Below are 22301 nucleotides of genomic sequence, written 5' to 3' on the forward strand. Positions count from 1 at the left end.
AGCAAGGCAGCAGGGGGCAGCCCGGTCTTCTGGGTGGACAAGAAAGACACGCAACAGCGCCGTCTTGTGGTGGATTTTAGACAGCTGAATTCAGTAACAGAGCCAGTGGCTTTCCCCATGCCCAGAGTGGATGATCTACTGACAGCGGCGCGCAGGGGCAAGGTTTTCACCAAGCTAGACCTGAGGGGGGCGTACAACTTGATCAGGATCCGGGAAGGCGATGAATGGAAAACCACGATGTTCACGCCTCTGGGCTCTTTTGAATATCTGGTGATGCCCTTCGGGTTGCAAGGGGGCTCAGCATGCTTCCAGGCCTTCATGCACCACGTCCTGGGGTCCCTCCTCTTCAAGAACTGCTTGGTCTTCCTAGATGACATCCTTATCTATTCCAATGACCCAGTGCAGCATGTGAAAGATGTCAGGGAGGTGTTGCAGCGCCTGAAGGAGAACCACCTGTATGTGAAGCTGGAGAAGTGCAAGTTTCACACCAAAGAGGTGGACTTCCTGGGCTACAAGCTGTCAGACAAGGGGCTGGCGATGGACAAGGACAAGGTGCAGGCCATCCTGGACTGGCACAGCCCCAGGACGCGCAAAGATGCCCAACGCCTACTAGGCTTCGCCAACTTCTACAGGAAGTTCATCAAGAACTTCTCTCGCGTTACGGCTCCCATCACTGACTGCCTGAGAGGCAAGCAGAAGTTCAGGTGGACACCTGAGGCGCAAGCAGCGTTTGAAAGCCTCAAGAGGGTGTTCGCCTCAGACCAGAACCTGTTCCACGTGGTACAGGATGCGCCCCTACGCGTTGAGACAGATGCTTCAGATAGAGCTGTGGGCGCCATTTTGTTGCAACTGGACGCCAACAGAGAGTGGAGACCCTGTGCCTTCTTCTCCAGGAAGCTGACCCAGCCAGAGCGCAACTACACGGTGTTTCATAGGGAACTTCTTGCGATCCACGCTGCGTTCCAGCATTGGAGACACTTCCTGGTGGGCGCCAAGCACCCCATCCAGGTGTGCACAGACCACAAGAACCTGGAGTTCTGGAGAACTGCCAGGGTGCTCAACCAGCGGCAGATACGGTGGGCAGAGTTCTTCTCGAACTTCAACTTCTCCATCCACTACATCCCGGGGGAGCAGAATGTCAGGGCGGATGCCCTCTCCCGCAAACCGGAGTACATGGAGGAGGAGGCGCCACCGGCACCCAGGCACATTTTCCCCCCGTCAGCATGGTCCTGCGGAGCAGCAGTGGTGAGCGAGGCAGAACTCACAGCACTAACGGCAGCGGATGAATTTGCCAACCGCATCTTCAGAGAACTGAGAGGGGGGAGGGAGCAGGCAAAAGACTTTGCAGAACGCAGGGGGCTGCTTTTCTACAAGGGTGCACTGTACCTGCCCACCACCCAGCTTAGACGTAAGGTCCTCCAGCAGCTGCACGACAACCCAACGGCGGGTCATTTTGGAAGGGACAAAACCGCTCACCTGGTCATGAGACACTTCTGGTGGCCAGGGGTGCGGGAAGATGTTCGAGACTATGTACGGGGCTGTGACACCTGCCAGCGGGCAAAGGTGGTCAGAGCAGCGCCAGCAGGATTGCTGGAGCCCTTAGCCACACCACACAGGCCGTGGGAAGTGGTGTCCATGGACTTCATCACAGATCTGCCTTCTTCCAGAGGCAAGACCGCAGTGTTGGTGGTGGTGGACCTTATGTCCAAAATGTGCCACTTTATACCGTGTGCCAGAGCGGTCTCTGCAGAAGAGACAGCCAAACTGTTTGTTGACCACGTCTTCAGACTGCATGGATTACCTTTACGAGTTATTTCGGATAGAGGCCGCCAATTTGTTTCCAGGTTCTGGCGGCGGCTCATGAACCTCCTGCAGGTGGAGGTCAGCTTGTCGACGGCTAGACACCCGCAGACCAATGGACAGGCGGAGAGGGTCAACGCCATTCTGCAGCAGTACCTGAGATGCTACGTCAGCCAGAGGCAAACAGACTGGGTGGATCGCCTGCCACTGGCAGAATTTGCCTACAATAATGCAGTGCACGTCTCCACAGGGGTGTCGCCCTTTAAGGCCAATTATGGGCGGGACCTCCGATCTTTCCCAGAGAGGGAGGGGGAGGAGGAGGAGGGGGGCCCGCAGGCTGAGGATTGGGCAGAGGAACTGGAGACGGTGCACCAGCAGCTCAGAGAACACTTGGAGAGAGCCAAGGAAGCGTACAAGAAGGGGGCAGATCGCCACAGGCGACAAGGGGAGGTCATCAGGGTGGGGGACAAGGTTTGGTTGTCCTCGGAGGGCCTTCCCATCAGAGGGAGGTGCAAAAAGCTGGCGCCCAGACGGTTGGGCCCCTTCACGGTCACGCAACAGGTCAACCCAGTGGCCTTCAGACTGGCACTGCCAGAGGAAATGAGGGTGCACCCAGTGTTTCATAGATCGCTGCTGTCGCCGTACAGGGAAAGCAGCAGGCTCAGAGGCAGCGAACAAACCCCCGAGGGAGGGGAGGAGAGGGGAGGCAGGGAGCAACTCAATGAGGCCACGGCCATCCTTGATTCACGGAGAGGGGTGGGGGGCCTGGAGTACCTCATGGCATGGGAGGACGCTCCACCGTCTCAGAATGAATGGGTCCCAGCCACTCAGATACAGGAGGAATTCTTGGTGGAAGAATTTCACGCCCTCTTTCCCCACAGACCCAAGCCCTGGCACATGGAAAGGGAGGGGGAGGAGGGGGAAGCACGGGAGAGCAGTTCACCATGGCGCTGGGAAGCGGAGTTTGAGGAACCAGAAGACGAGGTATGGGTGTCACCGAGATCCACCCAGTCAGAGGAAGAAGCCGATTGGCAGCACATTTTTACCCGCACTAGCTCGGACGCCACGGACTTTTTGGGATTCCAGTCCTCCCAGGCGGAAGGGGGGGGCTCGCAGGACTGGGGGGAGGTGTTCACACCAACGGGTTCGGAAAGTACTGAGTTCTTAGGCTTCGAGTCGTCACCGACACCTGGAGGGGACTTGGGGAGGGGAGAAGGAGAGCTTGGGAGGGGGGTGGATGTGAGGGACAGGGGATATCGCGAAGTCCCTCCCCTCCTGAGTTCAAGCCCATCCCCGAGCACAGGGGAAAGCAGAGGGAGCTCCGATTCCAGTGAGGAAGCAGGAAGTCGTGTCCGAGGCTCAGGCAAGGTAGCGGAGCCAGGGTCCCAGGTGGGACAGGAAGGGGCAATTAAGGGGGGGAGACCCATCCCCCCAACTCCGGAATTACGCAGAAAGAGGAGGGGAAAGAGGATGGGTCTTCCAAGGCTTTTGTGTTGGGGAAAGACGCGCCAAAAGCCATTCGGAGGTTCTGCAACATAATGACCCCATCGTTCTGTGTAAATAGCAATGACTTCAGCACTGTAAATACGCAGCACCAATAAAGTAATAAAATGCAGAGCTGCGTAGCGTTGTTTCTCTGAAGTAGCCTGCTCCGGCCACTGTGACAATACCTCATGATTGTCCCTAAGAGCAGATGCTTCAGCTGCACGCTAGATATTATCTTTTTAGTAATACAGTACAGGTAACTAGCAACTTACACACATTTTATTCATGCGGATTCAGCTATATGTTTGGCAATAAAAAATAAAAACATTTTTAAAAGGGGCGGGCATCCAGGAAAAAAGACTTTGGCAATCCCACCTGCCATTGAACACAATGTGTTTTTACCATATGAAATTTGATTTACGTGCTATCCCCAGAACATAATCAGCAAAACACAGTTCACCTGACATTAGCAGGAAGTTTACCAGTATGTCGAAGTGCAAAATATCAGCAAGATCAAACAGCTTAGGGATGCAGTTTTGGGACAAAAACAGCCAGGGAATGGAATGGACACAACAGGGGCCATCTGGGAAGTGCAAAGAGAGTTAAACATGACCTCACAAAACTGGTGTGCATGTTTCTGCATGTTGACTTTTGAAGGTCAAGAGCTTGGGGCCAGGTTACCCAAGGGATGGCCTCGTCCCATATATCCCTGCCCAGCCATTGCGCTCCTCAGAAGGGGCATGGCTGAGAATTCTGCATGCCCCAGATGTTCACCTGAAACTGGGCTTTTGTGTAGCGACTCTAGCCCTCTAGAATCAATTACCAGCTGAAATTAGGCAGGCACCTGAAGTCTTGATGCTTAGCTGGCTACTAAAAATGGTCAGTGGCTTCAGGGTATGAAGTGGTTTATAAATTTGTAAATGAAAATAAATGGCCTGTGAGTTAAGACACCCTGGCTTAAATTGAAGATTAGGATGGCCAGCATAATAATTAGTGTTTGACATATCACTTCAGTTCATACAAATGATTATCTTGTCACCCATTGTGCAAAATTTCAGATGTTCAGTGATCTCATATTTAGGGCTCATGAGAAGCAATATCATTTATGTTCCCTAGACATTCTACCATATTAATCATTGTGACCTTAAAGACTCCGTGATTTGACAACATCAAGAACCTCTGCCATCTAACTGTTATGTAGTTAACTACTGTTAAGCAAGACCTGCTCTTTCAAAGAAAAGAAAGATGCATTCTCCTAGATTCATGCTATGCTTAACATGCAAGAAAAAAGTATTTTACAGCCCAAAAGGAAAGTCAAATGAAATATAAAGAATATATTACACTAGTATTTGGTCACGCCAAAATGTCAAAAAGTATACTCTCTTGGAAAATTTATGCTCAAATAGCAGTCACTATTAATAACAAATTTAAAATCAAAGGGGTGTTTTATGCTCACTACTATAAATTACAAGGGACCCAGGTGGTGCTGTGGGCTAAACCACTGAGACTAGGGCTTGCTGATCAGAAGGTCGGCGGTTCGAATCCCTGTGACGGGGTGAGCTCCCGTTGCTTGGTCCCAGCTCCTGCCAACCTAGCAGTTCGAAAGCACGTCAAAATGCAAGTAGATAAATAGGAACTGCTACAGCGGGAAGGTAAACAGCGTTTCCATGTGCTGCTCTGGTTTGCCAGAAGTGGCTTTGTCATGCTGGCCACATGACCTGGAGGCTGTGCGCCGGCTCCCTCGGCCAATAATGCGAGATGAGCGCGCAACCCCAGAGTCGGTCACGACTGGACCTAATGGTCAGGGGTCCCTTTACCTTTACCTTTACTATAAATTACACCATAATTTACTCCAAAATGTTTTGAAAGTAAATACTAGGTTCTCATAATAAAATATTAAAATCCACAGCCACCTACATAAATAGAAAAACCAGAATGCAGCATTTCCATCAATATTATATCATAGCTGCCAAGTTTTCCCTTTTCTCGCGAGGAAGCCTATTCAGCATAAGGGAAAATCCCTTAAAAAAAGGGATAACTTGGCAGCTATGTATTATATACAGCTAATATTGTTACATTTTTGGTTATTTACCGTATTTATATTTAATTCTGCTTATTAATTTAAACATTAATAGTTATGTATACAACTCTTCATGGCAACAATGTTCAAAGCTAGAGTCATACCTATATGGGTTATTAAAAAGACAATAAAGTTGTTTCATAACTTCAATGAATTTGAGATGGGGGAAAAACAAAGCAAGCAGCATTATAAAGCTTATTTCTCAACACTTTTTTGTATTTTTTTCTTCCAGTTTATACCACAAAACTCAACAGTTGGCAGTAACGAAAGCAAAAATAACAGTCTGCCAATTCGCACAGAAACAAACTGAAAATGTGTATTCAATTTTGGAAGATATGGCAGAATGCTGTATTTTTTGAGATGGAAGACACTCTAAAGTGAAGTGTGCAAAACGCATTTAGAGCTAAGATTTAAATGCTATTTAGTATTCCATCTCAAACAGCTGAAAAGTTATCAAAACCTCTCCAACCCCCCTCCTTTAAACAGGATCCTATACTTCAGGATAGTTCTTCTTACTAATGGATTATGGTTCTGCCTCCTTATATTGGTTGAACTACTAACTACTTTTGACTAATAGCAAGGTAAAAATGTACTAGCTATAGCAAAATATAACCCTCCCAGAAAAGCATTACCTACCTGCCCTTGAACATTTACACGCTTTCGCTCTTGCAGGTGTTGATTAGAACTAGGAGGATACCAGGGATGATTGCAATTTTGAGACTGAGTCCGAACAAGGTGGGAGGGCTCTGTCACTTGTGGGGTAACATGATGTTCTAGGTGGTGTTCTAACTCATTACTTGAGCTGTCCTGCACGAATGTAGATTCATTGAACTGGGGAAGGAGATCTTCCTGAAGAAGAGTTTCTGGATCAAGTTCCGTAAATGATTCAGCTTGAGATTCAACTTGATGAAGCAAGTTCTCATCCAAAGACGAAAAACCATTGCCTTCTATAGGATCACTGAAATAGCTCAGCTGAGGACCAGAGCCAGCAGGGGCAGAAAAGTTAATGTTCACTGCAGACAGCTTTGAACTACTGAAGCTGCCCCGAGGATGTGCTGAATGCAACACATGGAAATTATTTGAATTTAAAGATGGACTTGAGTTAAGGAGGTTATCTGTATTTTCTTGCTTGGTCCCTATCTGAGGAACAAAGGCATCACTCTCTGGAAAATCAGATAGAGAATGAGTTTGTTGACTAACAGAAAGAGCTGTCGAAGACTGTAGAAGACTGGTAGGAGAGACATGGTTACTAGAGTAGGAATAAGGAGGTGAAAACTGTGTATTAACAACAGAGCATGGAGTTATAGTAGAAGAGTGTCCATCAAAGTTTCCTTCTTGATTCCCACAAAAGTGAGGTGAGTTACTTGTAGTCTGAGAAAATTGCTGAGCAGAGATACACTGTTGTGAGTCTGAAAGAGTAGCACCTTGAGGTGCATGAGAAACACTGGTTCTATGTGGAACAGACGCATTAACCTCCATGAAGTTTTCTGACTGACTTTGAGTGTCCTCTCCTGCATTGATGCCATTTCTGTTTTGCTTCGACTGCAATGAGGCACACGGATGGTGCTGTTCGCTGGCCTGAAATAAGGCAAAATCATGGTGCGCTACAAAGCTTTTGTTCTGCTGCATAGATTGTGAACGACCTTGGTGAAAAGGGGATCCATTCTGATTTGAAACACTGCTAGAAGTTTGGTGTCCCCACATTGGGCTTCCATCTGCCACATCAGGAAACATCCCATTGGTTTGGCTTTGGGGATGGATGGGTGAGCAATTAAACTCAGTGTGTGGTGATAAAACATTTTCAGCTGGGCTGCTGAAGGACTGGTTTACTTGAAGTTTCAATGAATCATACTGATTTAGCTGCCCAAATTCATTTATCTTTTGTTGAGTTTGAGTTTCCTGCACATGGTTTAACGAGTCGATGTGTAAAGGTTCAAACTCTGCACCCAAGTTCAATTCATCAACAAGTGAAACAGGTCCAGTTTGTACAAAAGCATCATCAGACAAACCTTCTAAGGTATCACTAAAGAGGTTGGCATCATCAAAAAAGTCCATCATAGGATCTGTCATCTTGATATATCTGTGCTAGTTTGACACTACTCCAAATGGAGTCAGCTAGCCTTTCGGCAGCACACAGCAACAGAGAATTTGCAGTGGTCAACACCTTATCTAAGCCATGTCCACATCCATTAGCACATTTGAAGAAATAATGTCTTGAAGTGTTTAAAATACCCTAGGCAAGAGGGAAAAAAGCAATTAAGCAGTTACTTTAAAATGTTAATGTCTGGGGCTGTATTTTAAATTACCACCGCCCCCCAAATCATGTTTTGGTCTCCTGTCATGTGGCACTTAAAATACAGAAATGTTGTTGCAGATGGACTGATGTGAACCCAAATATCCAACTTTCTGATATATTTCCTGAATATGCATGCCACTAATCAATTGCTATAAAATACATATGTTTGCATTAGACACGTAATCTTTTTACTATATAGGAACACAAGCTGAAATCTCAGGTCATGCCTTTTACACAGTAATCTTATCTGCTTAGAGCAAAGGAGTTCTAGTCACCTCCATATACAAAAGCAAAGACATTAAGCAGGATAACTTAATCTTCAATTAAATGCCCAGAACATTTCAGAAGGAAGGGTTGGTTAACAATCAAACTGGGAAAACCTGTGTTTGTCCATGACACTGAAAGTAACTATCTGGTTAATAGAGTGTAACTACCCTTTGTATGCCTAATACCGTGTTTCTCAAAAAATAAGACACCGTCTTATATTTATTTTTCCTTAAAAAAACAACCACAGTGGCTTATTTTCAGGGGATGTCTTCTTCTTCTTCTTCTTCTTCTTCTTCTTCTTCTTCTTCTTCTTCTTCTTCTTCTTCTTCTTCTTCTTCTTCTTCTTCTTCTTCTTCTTCTTCTTATGTATGGTACAGTTTAACCTACAAGGTTAAACTGCCTATCACTATGGCTTATTTTCGGGGTATGCTAATGAAACAACCCCTGTGTTGCAGACTTGAGTAAAATACCAACAAAAAGGAGGCAACATGTCGACCAATTCCATGGGCGAAATATATCTGTTTTTACCCCAGCAGGGGTTAAATATGTGTATGACCCCTGTTCCGCAGATTGCTTACAAACGCTAAGTTAAAAAACCGAAACAGTATGATTACCTTGGATCACTGTCTCGCATGTTGTTATATTTTGCAAAGATAAAAACAGATATATTTCGCCCGTGGAATTGGTCGACGTGTTGCCTCCTTTTTGTTGTTATTTTCGGGGTATGGCTTATTTTCGGAGTATGGCTTATTTTTGGAGAAACACGGTAATACATGCAGTTAACAATCAATTGTGTCATATCTATAACACTTGATTTCATAGCTTTATTTTGCCCCCACTTCATTCTTTTACATAGAAAAGGAGTCTTTAATTAAATGTTTGACAAACAATCATGGATTCAATTTTAAGAGATGGTTGTAGATTTTGATGTTTGATTATATTTGAATAAATCTGTCAATTTTTTTAAAAAAACTAGCTTCAAAAATATTGATTTTTATTCACCATGGTTTATTGGGACACAAGTTGATAGAATGTAGTGCTATGTTATAATAAGTTTCATATAAGGGCTTCCACAGTGATTGCAAAACAATCTTCAACCATGTCAATATGGATTTTTAAAAGACTGCTCTAAAATAAATGAGCTGTAAATTGCACCAATATATGTGAAGTACAGTGGTACCTCGGTTTATGAACACAATTGGTTCCGGAAGTCTGTTCATAAACTGAAGCGAACTTTCCCACTGAAAGTAATGGAAAGTGGATTAATCTGTTCCAGATGGTCCGTGGAGTACTTAAACTGAAGCATTCATAAACTGAAGCGAACTTTCCCATTGAAAGTAATGGAAAGTGGATTAATCCGTTCCAGACGGGTCTACGGAGTACTCAACCTGAAGCGTACTTAACCCGAAGCATGGGTGTAATTGGTTCCGGAAGTCTGTTCATAAACTGAAGCGTTCATAAACTGAAGAGAACTTTCCCATTGAAAGTAATGGAAAGTGAATTAATCTGTTCCAAATGGGTCCGCGGCGTTCGTAAACTGAAAATTCATAAACCAAGATGTTCATAAACAGAGGTTCCACTGTATGTGGTTTAGCATGATGGGAAAGAACTTAAGGTTCAAATGCCCCCCCCCCACACCATCACCATCCCTGCCACTCCCCCTCCTCTTTAAGTGCATTTGCATGATTGTAAGTTTTCTCTTCTGATTTGACTTAACCACAGTTTAGCATTAGATCAGAATTCTAACATTTGGTTAATCTGAACTAGCTTTCTAAACAATGATGCCAAATTAACCATGTGGCTTGTTTGTAAACCTAGTTTTTCAGGTCTGATAAAACTACTTGTTAAGCAAAAGCTAAACCGACCGGAACCCATAATTCCTACCAGATGGGAGAAAATGTGAACCCAAGGGCTTGCATAGGATCACTAACATCATGTTACACTATGATTCTAGTTACAGGTAGGTAGCCATGTTGGTCTGACGTAGTCGAAATAAAATAAAAAATTCCTTCCAGCAGCACCTTAGAGACCAACTAAGTTTGTCATAGGTATGAGCTTTCATGTGCATGCACACTTCTTCAGATACACTTCAGTTTATCTGAAGAAGTGTGTATCTGAAGAAGTGTGCATGCACACGAAAGCTCATACCTATGAAAAACTTAGTTGGTATCTAAGGTGCTGCTGGAAGGAATTTTTTTTATTATGTTACACTATGGTTTAATATGATGTCTGAATGTAAGTGTCTATCTGTTGATTTCCTCCTTGGTACATCATACTTACAACCATAGTTTATTTATATTTCCAGGCTGTCCCCTCCCATCATCTCAGTAAATGTCATGACAATCCTAGCTCAGGAAGCTCATGCTACTTTTTAAAATAAGATTTATTACAACTTCTTACTTTTTAAAAATGTATTCTTTCAAGGAATTTGTTGATTTGTCATCAAAAGGGCTATAACAAATTTCTGTAAATCTATTTCAGGCACCCCCAAACTCGGCCCTCCAGGTGTTTTGGGACCACAACTCCCATCATCCCTAGCTAACAGGGCCAGTGGTAAGGGATGATGGGAACTGTAGTCTCAAAACATCTGGAGGGCCGAGTTTAGGGATTCCTGATCTATTTTATTTGCAATGATATGAAACCTCCAAGATAATGTGGATCAATACTGGATTTTTACTATTTATGTTTTTGTTTGTCAGTGACATTACTGTTATGACTCAGTTCAGTATTAGAAGGGGATTAGACAAATTCATGGCTGGCTGGCTATGTACTACCATCACTGTTGAAGGCAGTTGTGGGAAATCACAAGGAAATACAGAATGCTGTTCTTGCAGGCTTCCCATAGGTGTTGAGCTGGCACTGTGAAAACTATGGTTTGATACATTTTTGTGACATTGTTTTGATCTTAAGTGGAGGGTTTAATCCCTACCAAGCTGCTGAACTTTCAAGCAGTTTTACCGGGGGGGGGGGGGGGTCTTCAAAATTTATCAGGTTCATCTACTCACATTTTGAGGATGTATACTCTCATTTAACATTATTATTGTTCAATCTTCCACCTCAGGTAGAGTCATAATACATTCTACACATTATCTAACATTTCTGCATTATAATTTATGTTGCAGCAACACAAAAACTGACCATATCAATTAATTTAGCTACCATGGTAGTTCCTACATAAACCCACCACAAACTATATCAGCATATCCATTCCATAGCTCTTGACTAAAGTAATACCTCTTAACTTCAGTACAGTCACTTAAGGCATTTCAGTTAACCATATGTAAAAAAGCAAATAAGCAAGTCCAAGATCATAGAATCATATAATTCTAGAGTTGGAAGGAACCCCAAGGGTCCTCTAGTCCAACCCCCTGCAAGGCAGGAATCTCAGTTAAGGCATCCATGACAGATGGTCATCCAACTTCTGCTTAATCCAGAAATATCTAGCCAATGGAAGCTACTGCTGTTGTGACTTGCCACTGTAGTTATACTGAATAAAATTAAGTTTTAACATAACTGTCACCAATTGTGGATAGTATCCAATGCATTTGTTCTGTTAACACGAAGTTTCCACTTGCACAATGGCTCTGTACCCCTTCCTCCCTGCTAGCACCCTACCCAAATCTATTCCAGAGATTTGGGGGAGCCCCAGGAACAGATTTAGGGGGCACATGGGGAAAGGAGACAGAGAGGAACTTCAGATGTCCTTGCACTAACTGAACGAGTTTACGGAATACAACACTGTATTTTTTACATTTCATTTCTATCTGACCTCACTGTTTATATTTTTTCTCTACCTGCAAACTGGGCATGCATATCAGTATGGACTTACTATCTGAAAATACTACTTTGTTTGCAGAGATGTAAAACAATGAAACTGTTCCAAGAAATATAGATCAATGCTAACACAATTTATCATTGAAGTTCCTATGTTACAAGGATTTATACAAGGTCCAGATTGGAAACTCCACTTAAAATGCTAAATCACCACCAACAAAATGATCCACAAAATCCAAATTACTAAAGGTTTATCAGTGTCATCTGCTCCAACATCCCTGAGAATTCTATCCAAGATTAAATTGCTTAACATTTCAGTCTACACAAGTATGCATTATTATCCTAAATAACTTTCCTGGAATTTCAAATGTAGCTTACTTCCAAGTAACACAGAACAAACTTTAAGAATCAAGTTTTATTTAAAATCACTGACATTTACTTCAGCTGAAACTTCAATGAGATGCAGGAAGATTTTCTGCAAATTCAATGGAGTTCAGGGGCTACTCCTTCCCACTGCAGCCATTGTGCCCCTTTTCACAACACATGCAGCATGAAAAGCCATGGAAAATCTGCAGAGTGTGTGTGTGTGTGTGTGTGTGTGTGTGTGTGTGTGTGTGTGTGTAAGAAAGAGAGACTGGAATTGCCTGAGCATCTGCACAGGAGTCTTAGAAACCTGAATTTTAAGAAGACAGTGTAAACCATACTATTCTGAGGATTATCAGTTAACCATATACACTCTTTTAATGTCCAACAGTGATAATAATTGCTTGAGCATGCGTATTTCCCAAAAGGCATTGAAATTCAGGAAGTATGATTACGCCTTTTTAAAAAATCATGTTTTCATTTGGTAAGTGTATTAGCATCAATTCATTCAACTTACATCCACTGCACTGACAGATCTGAAAGTTTCCTGAAACAAGAAATTTGAGAAAATATCCACACCTTTCAGTGCAAAGAATGCAAGATAAAAAGTCAGTTCCTTAGTTTACTCCATTCTGGAATTCCTGGTGAACTGAACTGCATAAAAGAGACCATACAACATCGACTCCTATTCTTGCCAATCGTCCCTGGAAAATAATGAAGGCCAGGAACACAAATTATCTATTACCCAGGGGAATCTATATATGTCATCTTTGTAATTCAATGACATGGTAGAAAAATAGGTAATTCGAAACCATCTGTTTAGATGACAATTAAACTGGCAGAACCACAATATAACTGGACATAAGTTGTATACAATGCTTAGAGCTCAGATAGGTTAGAATTTGTTGGTCTTTCATTTGCTGTTAAATTTGGTAAAATAATCAAAATAATCCTTACCCATTAATATGAAGTGCATTTCCATTGCAAATGTCTTACATAATCCTAGGAAATCCTTGATCCCCAAAAGATAATTCATTAGTATTAGTGATCTGAAAGACAAATTACAGTACTGTATTGAAGAAAACCACAAAATTTCAAAATAATTGCTTGCTTCAGTTGACTTCAAATACCATATATTTGCTTAGGAATGCTATCTGAAATGCTTCACAGCCTAAAAGTAGAAAAATTGGATGCCCAAACTAAACATTCCACAAGTACAAATATAAACTGGAACTGACAACAGACTCACTCAGATCAAAACAAAACAAAACAAGAACTTGTGTGCTAGTGCATCATCACATTTTATCATTATTGCACTGGTTGAACAGCTGTACTTCAGTCGGTCTCATTCATGGCACATGTCCTGTCACCACAAACCTCAAATAAGTAAATACAGTGGGACCTCGACTTACAAATTTAATCTGTTCCGAATGCACACTCAAAAGTTGACAACTTCGTAAGTCGAGTTTCCCATAGGAAAAGCGGTTTCCTATAGGAATGCATTGGAAATGGAAAAATTTGTAAGTCGAGGAAACCACATCTAAAAATTCGCAAGTCGAGGAAACCGCATCTAGCTGTGAATGGGTTTTACGTTCGGATGTCGAAAAAATCGTAAGCGCGCGGCCACTTTTTCCGCTCGTAAGTCAAAAACGTCGGATGTTGAGTACAGTAGTTCGTAAGTCGAGGTCCCACTGTACTTAAATTTTAATTTTAAAAAATGCAGTCTCCTGAAAAATCCATACAGTAGAACCTCTACTTACGACCGCCTCTACTTGGGCCCGATCCAAGTTGTGACCATGGCAAACCCGGAAGTAAATACCAGGTTTGCCGTGGTTCGTGCATGCACAGAAGTGGCTCCTGCCGTTTGTGCCTGGGCAGAAGCGGCTGCACATGTGCAGAAGTGTGCTGCCGCCAAATGCACCTGCGCACAATGGTGCTTCTACCAGCGACCCGGATCGACTTATAGACAGACTTCTGGAACTGATTATGTCTGTAAGTAGAGGTTCCACTGTATTTGTAACAATGAGGTTACAAAATTAACCAATATTTAAATAAAATAAAAAATAGGAGTGTTTATGAGATTGAGAGTACCCTTTGGTTTTATGAACTTCCTCCCGTGAATTTTAAAGAAAGATTAAAGTTTGCACGTTCTGGTTAAAATTAATCATGGTTAGCATTAATGCCAAATAACACTATACCATGGTCAATGCTGTAAACCAGGGAGGAGAAACATCTGACCCTCCATATGTTGCTGAACTTCCATCAGTTCCAGCCAGTAAGGACACTGGAGTCCAACAATATATGGAGCACTACAGATTCCCCTTCTGTAAAGGGATTGGAGCCAGGGTGGGTGGGGAGAGTGAAGAGAGTCTCCCAAACCTCATGAATGAATTTTCAGAGTTGCAGATAACTACAGTGGAGAAGAGGGAGTTGGGAAGCCACACTGCAAGAGTAAAGGCCCTGCTTGCACTTCTCAGGATTCATCCTTCCTTCTAAGCCCTATGTTTCACAGCCTTGATGACAATTTATTTTAATAGAAACACTTAGGGATCTTGGCTGTCCTCATGCAGCAGGGTCATACAAAGTAGCAACTAATTAAACTACTTTGTTTTTATTTTTTTTAAATTATTTATTTATTTATTTTTAAACAATATTGACAGCAAACAACTTATTTCCAAAATACTGTAGGAGCTGTAGAACCACAGATTTGGAATTTCCATAGTAGTAACATGCACAATAACAGATTTGTTGTTAAGCCAATATAACATATAAAATAATAAAATATGAATTAATCAAACTACAATTTTTTAGCATATATTCTGTCCAACTCATACCTTTATCAGAAATTACAGGGAAATACTGTCCCAGAGCCTCTTCTTGTAATCAAGGAAGACATGTCATTTCAGCTGCAAGGTTCACAAGATGACCTCATGTGCATAAGCCTTGGTTTATGTCAGGGATGCAGTATTTATATGTTCTATCATATATGTTCCTGTGAGACCCTGTTTAGTTACCTGCTTAGGCAGAGGCAACTAAACCCATAAATCTCCAAGACAGTCAGTTCAAAACTACTCCCTCTTGTCATTTAGCAAATAAAAATAACCACCTAGATGTGGCACACGCTATTCAACATTACTAGAGTTAAAATATAGATCTGCAATCACCTCAGCAATTAATACATTTTGTTGAATGATTCTAAGACAGATGCTTGATAAATACATTCTAGCTTCAGAACAATCACCATACCATTTGAAGTACTGTAAAAATTGGTTCCCTTTGGTGGGTCACACTGTGTCACATTGTGGTCAATCACAAATACTTCCTTGTAGCAATACTGTCAGTACAGCAGAAGAACTGGGAAAGAAAAAAGGGGAAAACCCAGATTATTATGAAGGTTAAGATAGAGCCATCACATAACCAAACTGCAAGACAAAAACAGCTAACAGTCTGCAAATAACTTTGTAGCCTTTTAAATAAGTATTTCTGAGGTGGTATGCAAAATACATAACATGGTAGTCAGATAAATGTGTGTGTATACACATATATTTAATAACAAACATTGATCATGCATAACAACCTCAGGAATATTTATTTCAAGTTCTCACAAAAATATATATACAATTTTCATTCCTGCTTATACTATGATCTATATTTATCTGTAAATATTTTAACATGACATTCATTATATGCCTCAAGCTGTCCTCTAATTTCAAGCTCTTTAATTAGGACCCATTATTTCCCCCATTTGTGTCTGAGAAGAGTGAGAAACGTTTCTTAACTAAGCAAGGATCATAGACAATTATTTGAACACACTCAGAAATAATAACCAATATGAACACTTCTTTAAAAAAACAAGAAATTATAAAATATTTGGAAATTCAGAGGCCAAATTTTCCTCTCCTCTTCCCTCCACAAAATACAAGAGATACATAATAATTACATGCATGAATACAAGTGCTTTGAACAAAATTTCTCCAAGACACACACCATACTTAGTAATACTAAGTCAAATGCTTAGTCCTCAAAATACTCAGGATGTACTGTCTACATACGATAGCAAGAAAATAAAACTGGCTATTAGTTTCTGGTGTTAACAATATTTTTCAATTCTGTGAAATCAATATTTTGCAATGTTAAGTATTTACTGAATAAAGGCAGAGAGAGAGAGAGAGAGAGAGAGAGAGAGAGAGAGAGAGAGAGAGAGATTCTTGTGCCTTCAAAACCGACAAAACAGCATTTTCTGGAGCAGTACCCTGGTCCTGGAATGCTTTCTTCTGCTTTGCTTAACTGTTTTTTATTGGTTCAAGCTTTAAATGAATAACAACTGGATATAGGCTTTTTTACTGTTTTACTAAGTTTAATGATTATATTGGTAGTATTTTTATAATTATTTTTTCACCCAAATTTTGTAAGGTTTCTGATTCCTAAGGCAGTTTCGTAAATCAACATTGCTTCTATTTCCACCTCCAGTGGAAAATACAGGAATGTGAGACTCACTCTGCTGATACATTGACAACATTAGATGTTTAAAACTTTAAGAAATTAACTGATGAAAGGAACCTCAATGACTCTCCCAACATTAGCTGTCAGTTGAGATAAAAATATTCAAAGTGTCTTGCAATGTTAGAAACTTAATCTAAGGCTACAGCTACAAGTAGAAACAAACTGACCAGAGATCTGACCCAGAAGGTATTTTCTTAAATTACATATTTTCAGAAACCAAGACAACAAGGGTTTCTATAACATTATACTTGCACGCTTACTGGTAAAGAAATATTGTTACCTCATTTGTTATTGCATGAAATATTGTTTGTAGCATTTCCAGAATAAAACAGAAAGGCTTGTAAACACATATGGTGTTCTAAAATGTAAAGAGCCAGCTTTCTTCCTTTATTTCCACAAGCTGTGGCTAAAAGTTTTCATACAAACTTTTATTTTCTAGTAATTTTGGAAGGTTCTTACTTAGCATTCTAAACCCTGGATCTACCATGCTGAAGGGGGTTTGAATGAGATAGAGGTTCCCCTCTGTCTGGCTATATCAGAATGCTCCAGTGCACCTGGCTAGTGGGAAGCTTCTGCTGGCAGATACAGTAGAGGTATCCTCCAGAGCAGACAGATGGACCTGGGCCAGTGCAAAATCCATTGGACCCAGAGCTAGCCTTCCTGTCATCATGTGACAACAACAGGCCCATCCCATCAGCTTTTACTGTGCCAGTTTGGAAGCTGTTGTAGCAAAGAAACATTCTTCCTGCTTCACTCACATTCCAATTATCTGGCAGTTAAGTCAGATAAACAGTAAGAGAGTCTACATTTTTTTCTGGTCAACTTTTCCCAAAATATGAAAAAAAGGAAACACATCAATATTCACTTTTAATAGGACATAACACTAATTGTGGACTAAAATGATTTTACAATTGGAATACTTGGGGGAAATTATAATTGACCCCCATGGAATCTGCTGGGTGGGCAGTTTAGCCCTGTAATCCATTTGAGAATCCTAGACCTTGGTTCCATGAGGATCTTGTAGTCCAACCCCCTGTAATGCAAGAATTTTCTCCCAATGTGGGGCTTTAACATATGACACTGAGATTAAGAGTCTCACAATCTACCAACTGAGCTATTCCTCATGTATGTTTCCTCTCTATTAGGGTACTTCCAAACCAGGCACATTCACTCATTATAATAATTCATATAAAGGTAAAGGTAAAGGGACCCCTGACCATTAGGTCCAGTCGTGACCGACTCTGGGGTTGCGCGCTCATCTCGCATTATTGGCCGAGGGAGCCAGCGTATAGCTTCCAGGTCATGTGGCCGGCATGACAAAGCCGCTTCTGGCAAACCAGAGCAGCACATGGAAACGCTGTTTACCTTCCCGCTGTAGCGGTTCCTATTTATCTACTTGCATTTTGACGTGCTTTCGAACTGCTAGGTTGGCAGGAGCTGGGACCAAGCAACGGGAGCTCACCCCGTCACAGGGATTCGAACCGCCGACCTTCTGATCAGCAAGTCCTAGGCTCAGTGGTTTAACCACAGTGCCACCTGGGTCCCTAATAATTCATATACTACATGCTAATTACATACAGGTTATAAAATCATTTTCTTACCACACTTAAATGTAAAGCTTCCAAGCGGAATAGGAGATGCATTTATTTAACATGTTGCTTATGGTATAATTAGTTACAATTTACATTGTAAGCCAGTGAGTACTGGTTCTTCAACATGAATGTTACCTCCAATGCAAAATTAGCTACAGAAAAGCTAAACAAGTTGCAGACTAATATTCTAGCACACAATAAGAATGCTAGGTAAAGGTTTCCAATGGTTCAAATTATTTCCACCTACCAAGTATTATTTCAAGTGCACATGAACTGACCATTAGCAAAGTATCCTAGCATTACTGCCACCAACAGAAAAATTAGGCTTCTGTTGTGGAAAGTCAGGAGATTTTAATGACTCCTGGATGGGGGGAAATGGCAGGCTCTACACTCACTTCAACTTTGATTCCAAAACCAAGGCAGTTGATAAACCCTTAAGAAATCACTCAGAATTCTCGTACTGTATTCAAACATATGTCAATTGAGAATAAAAAGCGTTTTTAAAAAGAGGAAAACATAATGCAATCCAACTCCTAAAAGACTGAGAAATTGATGGCACCCACCTGTCTTCTATACAATCTGACCCAAGGTCTAAAAAAACAGATATGTTTTCTTAAGACCTTTTACAAAAACAGGGATATAGAGATGGAAGTATTTCATAACAAGCAACGAAAAGTAAGTCATTGAAAATTTGTGTATTTAAAATAGCATGTGCAGTGTGCTACTTACTTTACAAAACATGAACAGACTTTTATTAAGAACCACCCTCATATCAAAGGGCAGATTCACTAAGGGTGCAATCCTAAGACTTGAACATAATTACATCACAGAAATACATCACTCCAAGTTTTCTTTCTTCAGTTTTTCAGGTATCAGAAAGATAAATATTCTACAAACTCAAGTTCAAGCAATAGCCTTCCCCTCCTAATTAGCACTGTGGTCTAAACCACTGAGACTTTTGGACTTGCCGATCAGAAGGTCAACAGTTCGAATCCCCGCGGCGGGGTGAGCTTCCGTTGCTTGGTCCTAGCTCCTGCCAACCTAGCAGTTTGAAAGCACGCCAAAAAGTGCAAGTAGATAAATAGGTACCACTCTGGCGGGAAGGTAAACTTTGTTTCCGTGCGATGCTCTGGTTTCGGTGTTCCATTGCTCCAGAAGCAGCTTAGTCATGCTGGCCACATGACCCTGAAAAACTCTGTGGACAAACGCCAACTCCCTCCGCCTGTAAAGTGACATGAGCGCTGCAACCCCAGAGTCGTCTGTGACTTGACTTAGCTGTCAGGGGTCCTTTACCTTTACCTTTTTAAACCTCATCCATTAAGTAACTTGATGCAATTTTCAGAAACAACAAAAGTCCTTGACAATAATGAGAGTTAAATTACACATACATTCCTTTGACTTCAAATCAGTGGTTTTATCTACATTACAATGGCATGGTTTGCAAGTCATGCTAAGCCAAACCATGAATTAGCATAATCAATCAATCAATCAATCAGATTTTATTCGACCGTCAGTCAGAAATAAACATTTATCCATACAAAAATTAAAACATTTAAACATCTAAAAGAACTTAAAACTTAAACTGACAATAAGAAGTAGGCTATTCATTTAGACCCATGGATTAGCATAAACATGAGAACATTGCAGCTCCCAGGGAGGAGATTGCCACCACTTTGCTTCCCCTGATGGTTTTGCTGCTGCACCACACTGAACTAAGACATGGATTGGCCTATCATCTTGTCTGAACCCAAGTTTGTAGTTTAGCTCTCTCCAGAGTAATCAAGAGCTGTAAACAAAGAACAAACCTTGGTTACAGCTTGTGGTTAGTCTGGAGAGAGCTAAATCAGGAGTCCAGATTTGGATAACAAGCTAAGATACCATGGTTTGGCTTAGTTCAGTACAACACAGCAGCAAAACAACTAGTGAGAAGCAAAGCAGTCCAGAAGCCTGCACATTCATGTTCAGCAATTGTTTGGTTTACAATGTAAGAACCAGGTCAGTGCCACAAAAGCAACAAAAAGGAAGTATAGTGAACTATAAATTTTACTGTAGACCCAGCATTTCCTGGTTTATGCAGAGTTCTGTATGTGTATCATTCCCACTAATAGTGAACTTGGGTTGCTGAGTGTTATCCGTTTGAAATCAAGCATGGCCACTCAGTAATAAGGTAATGGGGTTCTTGGTGATCTCTCTACCATCACCAAAGTCTGAAAATTTGCAAATATAAATTAAAATGCTTTAAATCATCAACAACTACCCAAACCTGACCAGCAAGAACCCATGAGCTTTCAGGTACAGTGGTACCTCGGGTTAAGAACTTAATTCATTCCAGAGGTCTGTTCTTAACCTGAAACGGTTCTTAACATGAGGCGTGCTTTTGCTAATGGGGCCTCTTGCTGCCGCTGCGCCTCTGGCACACAATTTCCATTCTTATCCTGGGGCACAGTTCTTAACCTGGAGCAACCACTTCCTGGTTAGCGGAGTTTGTAACCCGAAGCGTCTGTAACCTGAGGTACCACTGTATGTTGATGATAGCTTGGCCTATATATGTTAGAAATACTAGAGTAAGTCAATACCTTGTCTGCAGATTCACACTATATGGCAAACATAGGAATTCCTGTCTTGGCTACCACATTTTATTTGTTTGGAGAAAGCAGACACATAGTGCTGCCCCAAAATCGTAGATTTCACCACTGCTTTCTATAGGCAGCTTTTATTTCTGTCCAGGGGCCAGAAACCAGAGGCCAAGCAAAAATGTGAGTTTCAGTAAAGTCTATGGCAGATAGCAGTTGAGACACTTAAGTATTAGGGTTTCAGTTGAATATGGGCCAGGTGGGGGGTGGGGCAGGGGGAATGGACAGATGGACTGAAGGGCAGGAGAAGAAACTAGCCTGCTCAAGCCCCTGACAGCTTATTGCACGTATCTTGGAGAGGGCAGGAAATAGGGAAATGGCATTTATTCCCTTTTCCACTCTACAAAACCCTACCACCTATATAGCAATGAAATGCTGAAGTTTGACTGAAAGAAAATCATCCACCCTTGAGAGACCTGAACTACAAGGTTCCTATTTGAGGTTCAATGGCACACTGAACGGAAGACAGCACAGGGAGGCCCTTTAGTTGCAAGGTCTCACTTCTATGTTGATTAACAGCAATAAAACAGTCTATTACACTATTTTGTACAAAAAAGTTACTGAATACTATATTTCAAAAATGTGTGAATCTGTCTAGTTTTCCTCTTTATACCAAGCATTAATGTAACAACATGCAATATACAGTGGTACCTCGACTTACGAAGACGATCTGTTCCGCGGCCGTCTTCGTAAGTTGAAGTCTTTGGTTGTCGAAGCGCCGCTTCTGCGCATGCGCCGATTGCGCATGCCGCTTTGCACAGGCGCGGGGCGCGCACGTCAAAAAGACTTCCGGGGTTGTCGACTTCGGAAGTAGAAACCTTCGGAAGTCGAAGCGTTCGGTTGTCGAGGTACCACTGTACACTACTGATAGTTCTTTCATTTATGAGATATCAGTACAAATGGCAGGCCAATAGTCACAAACTAAGTTTCTAAACAGAGTTTTTGTCAATGTGTATTTTCATTTCCTATTAATTTCATGAGAATGATCATTTCTGTACTTTCCACATATTTAAAATGAGAAAGAGTATCAGTATCAATGTGGTTATTACTGGAAGGTTATTACATGTTGACCAGAAAGAAAATTCCAGTCCCTCTTTTGGATGGATGCATCTGATTGAGATATTATTTGTGATATTGTAATCACATGCAAAAGTTTAATCTACCACTTACAGAAAATACACAAGACATAGCATCAGAAATATCAATGTTTAACTGTCTGTAAACCCTATAACCTAAGATAATGAAGAAAAAGACACATGAGGCAACAAGTGGAGCTACAAAGCAGCAATACAAGAAGGCTCTTGAGAAAGATAAACATGACTGCCATGAATTTTGAAACTCTAGAAAATGTATTCAATAGTCACCAACCTTTCTCAAGGACAATCACCTTTCAGACTTTTCAAATATTGGCCAATAAATACCAGCCAACTACTTTTACTTTCACTACACTAATACTACTGATGGAAAACCACTCATATTCCAAGCCCTTTAAATTTAGTCAGTATCTA

The 22301-nt window shown here is 41.6% G+C and overlaps 1 protein-coding gene across 7 annotated transcripts in view; it reads right to left on the reverse strand.

Annotated features, from left to right (window-relative positions):
• The window catches only part of CHD9 (chromodomain helicase DNA binding protein 9), an 86473-nt gene that overhangs the window by 60306 nt on the left and 3866 nt on the right, over nucleotides 1-22301 (reverse strand). For 5 of the 7 annotated variants that reach the window (XM_035121166.3, XM_088671871.1, XM_088671869.1 and 2 more), the window contains 3 exons: nucleotides 15312-15419; nucleotides 13023-13114; nucleotides 6002-7598 (listed from right to left, as the gene is read on the reverse strand). In XM_035121166.3, the coding sequence (XP_034977057.1) occupies nucleotides 6002-7435 (1434 nt within the window). In that variant the 5' untranslated portion in view covers nucleotides 7436-7598; nucleotides 13023-13114; nucleotides 15312-15419. The remainder of the gene's footprint in view (nucleotides 1-6001; nucleotides 7599-13022; nucleotides 13115-15311; nucleotides 15420-22301) is intronic. The other 2 variants (XM_088671872.1, XM_060276074.2) reach the window with 1 other exon arrangement.

This window comes from Zootoca vivipara, chromosome 6, assembly GCF_965207765.1.
Source record: "Zootoca vivipara chromosome 6, rZooViv2.hap1.1, whole genome shotgun sequence".
Lineage (NCBI taxonomy): Eukaryota > Metazoa > Chordata > Lepidosauria > Squamata > Lacertidae > Zootoca > Zootoca vivipara.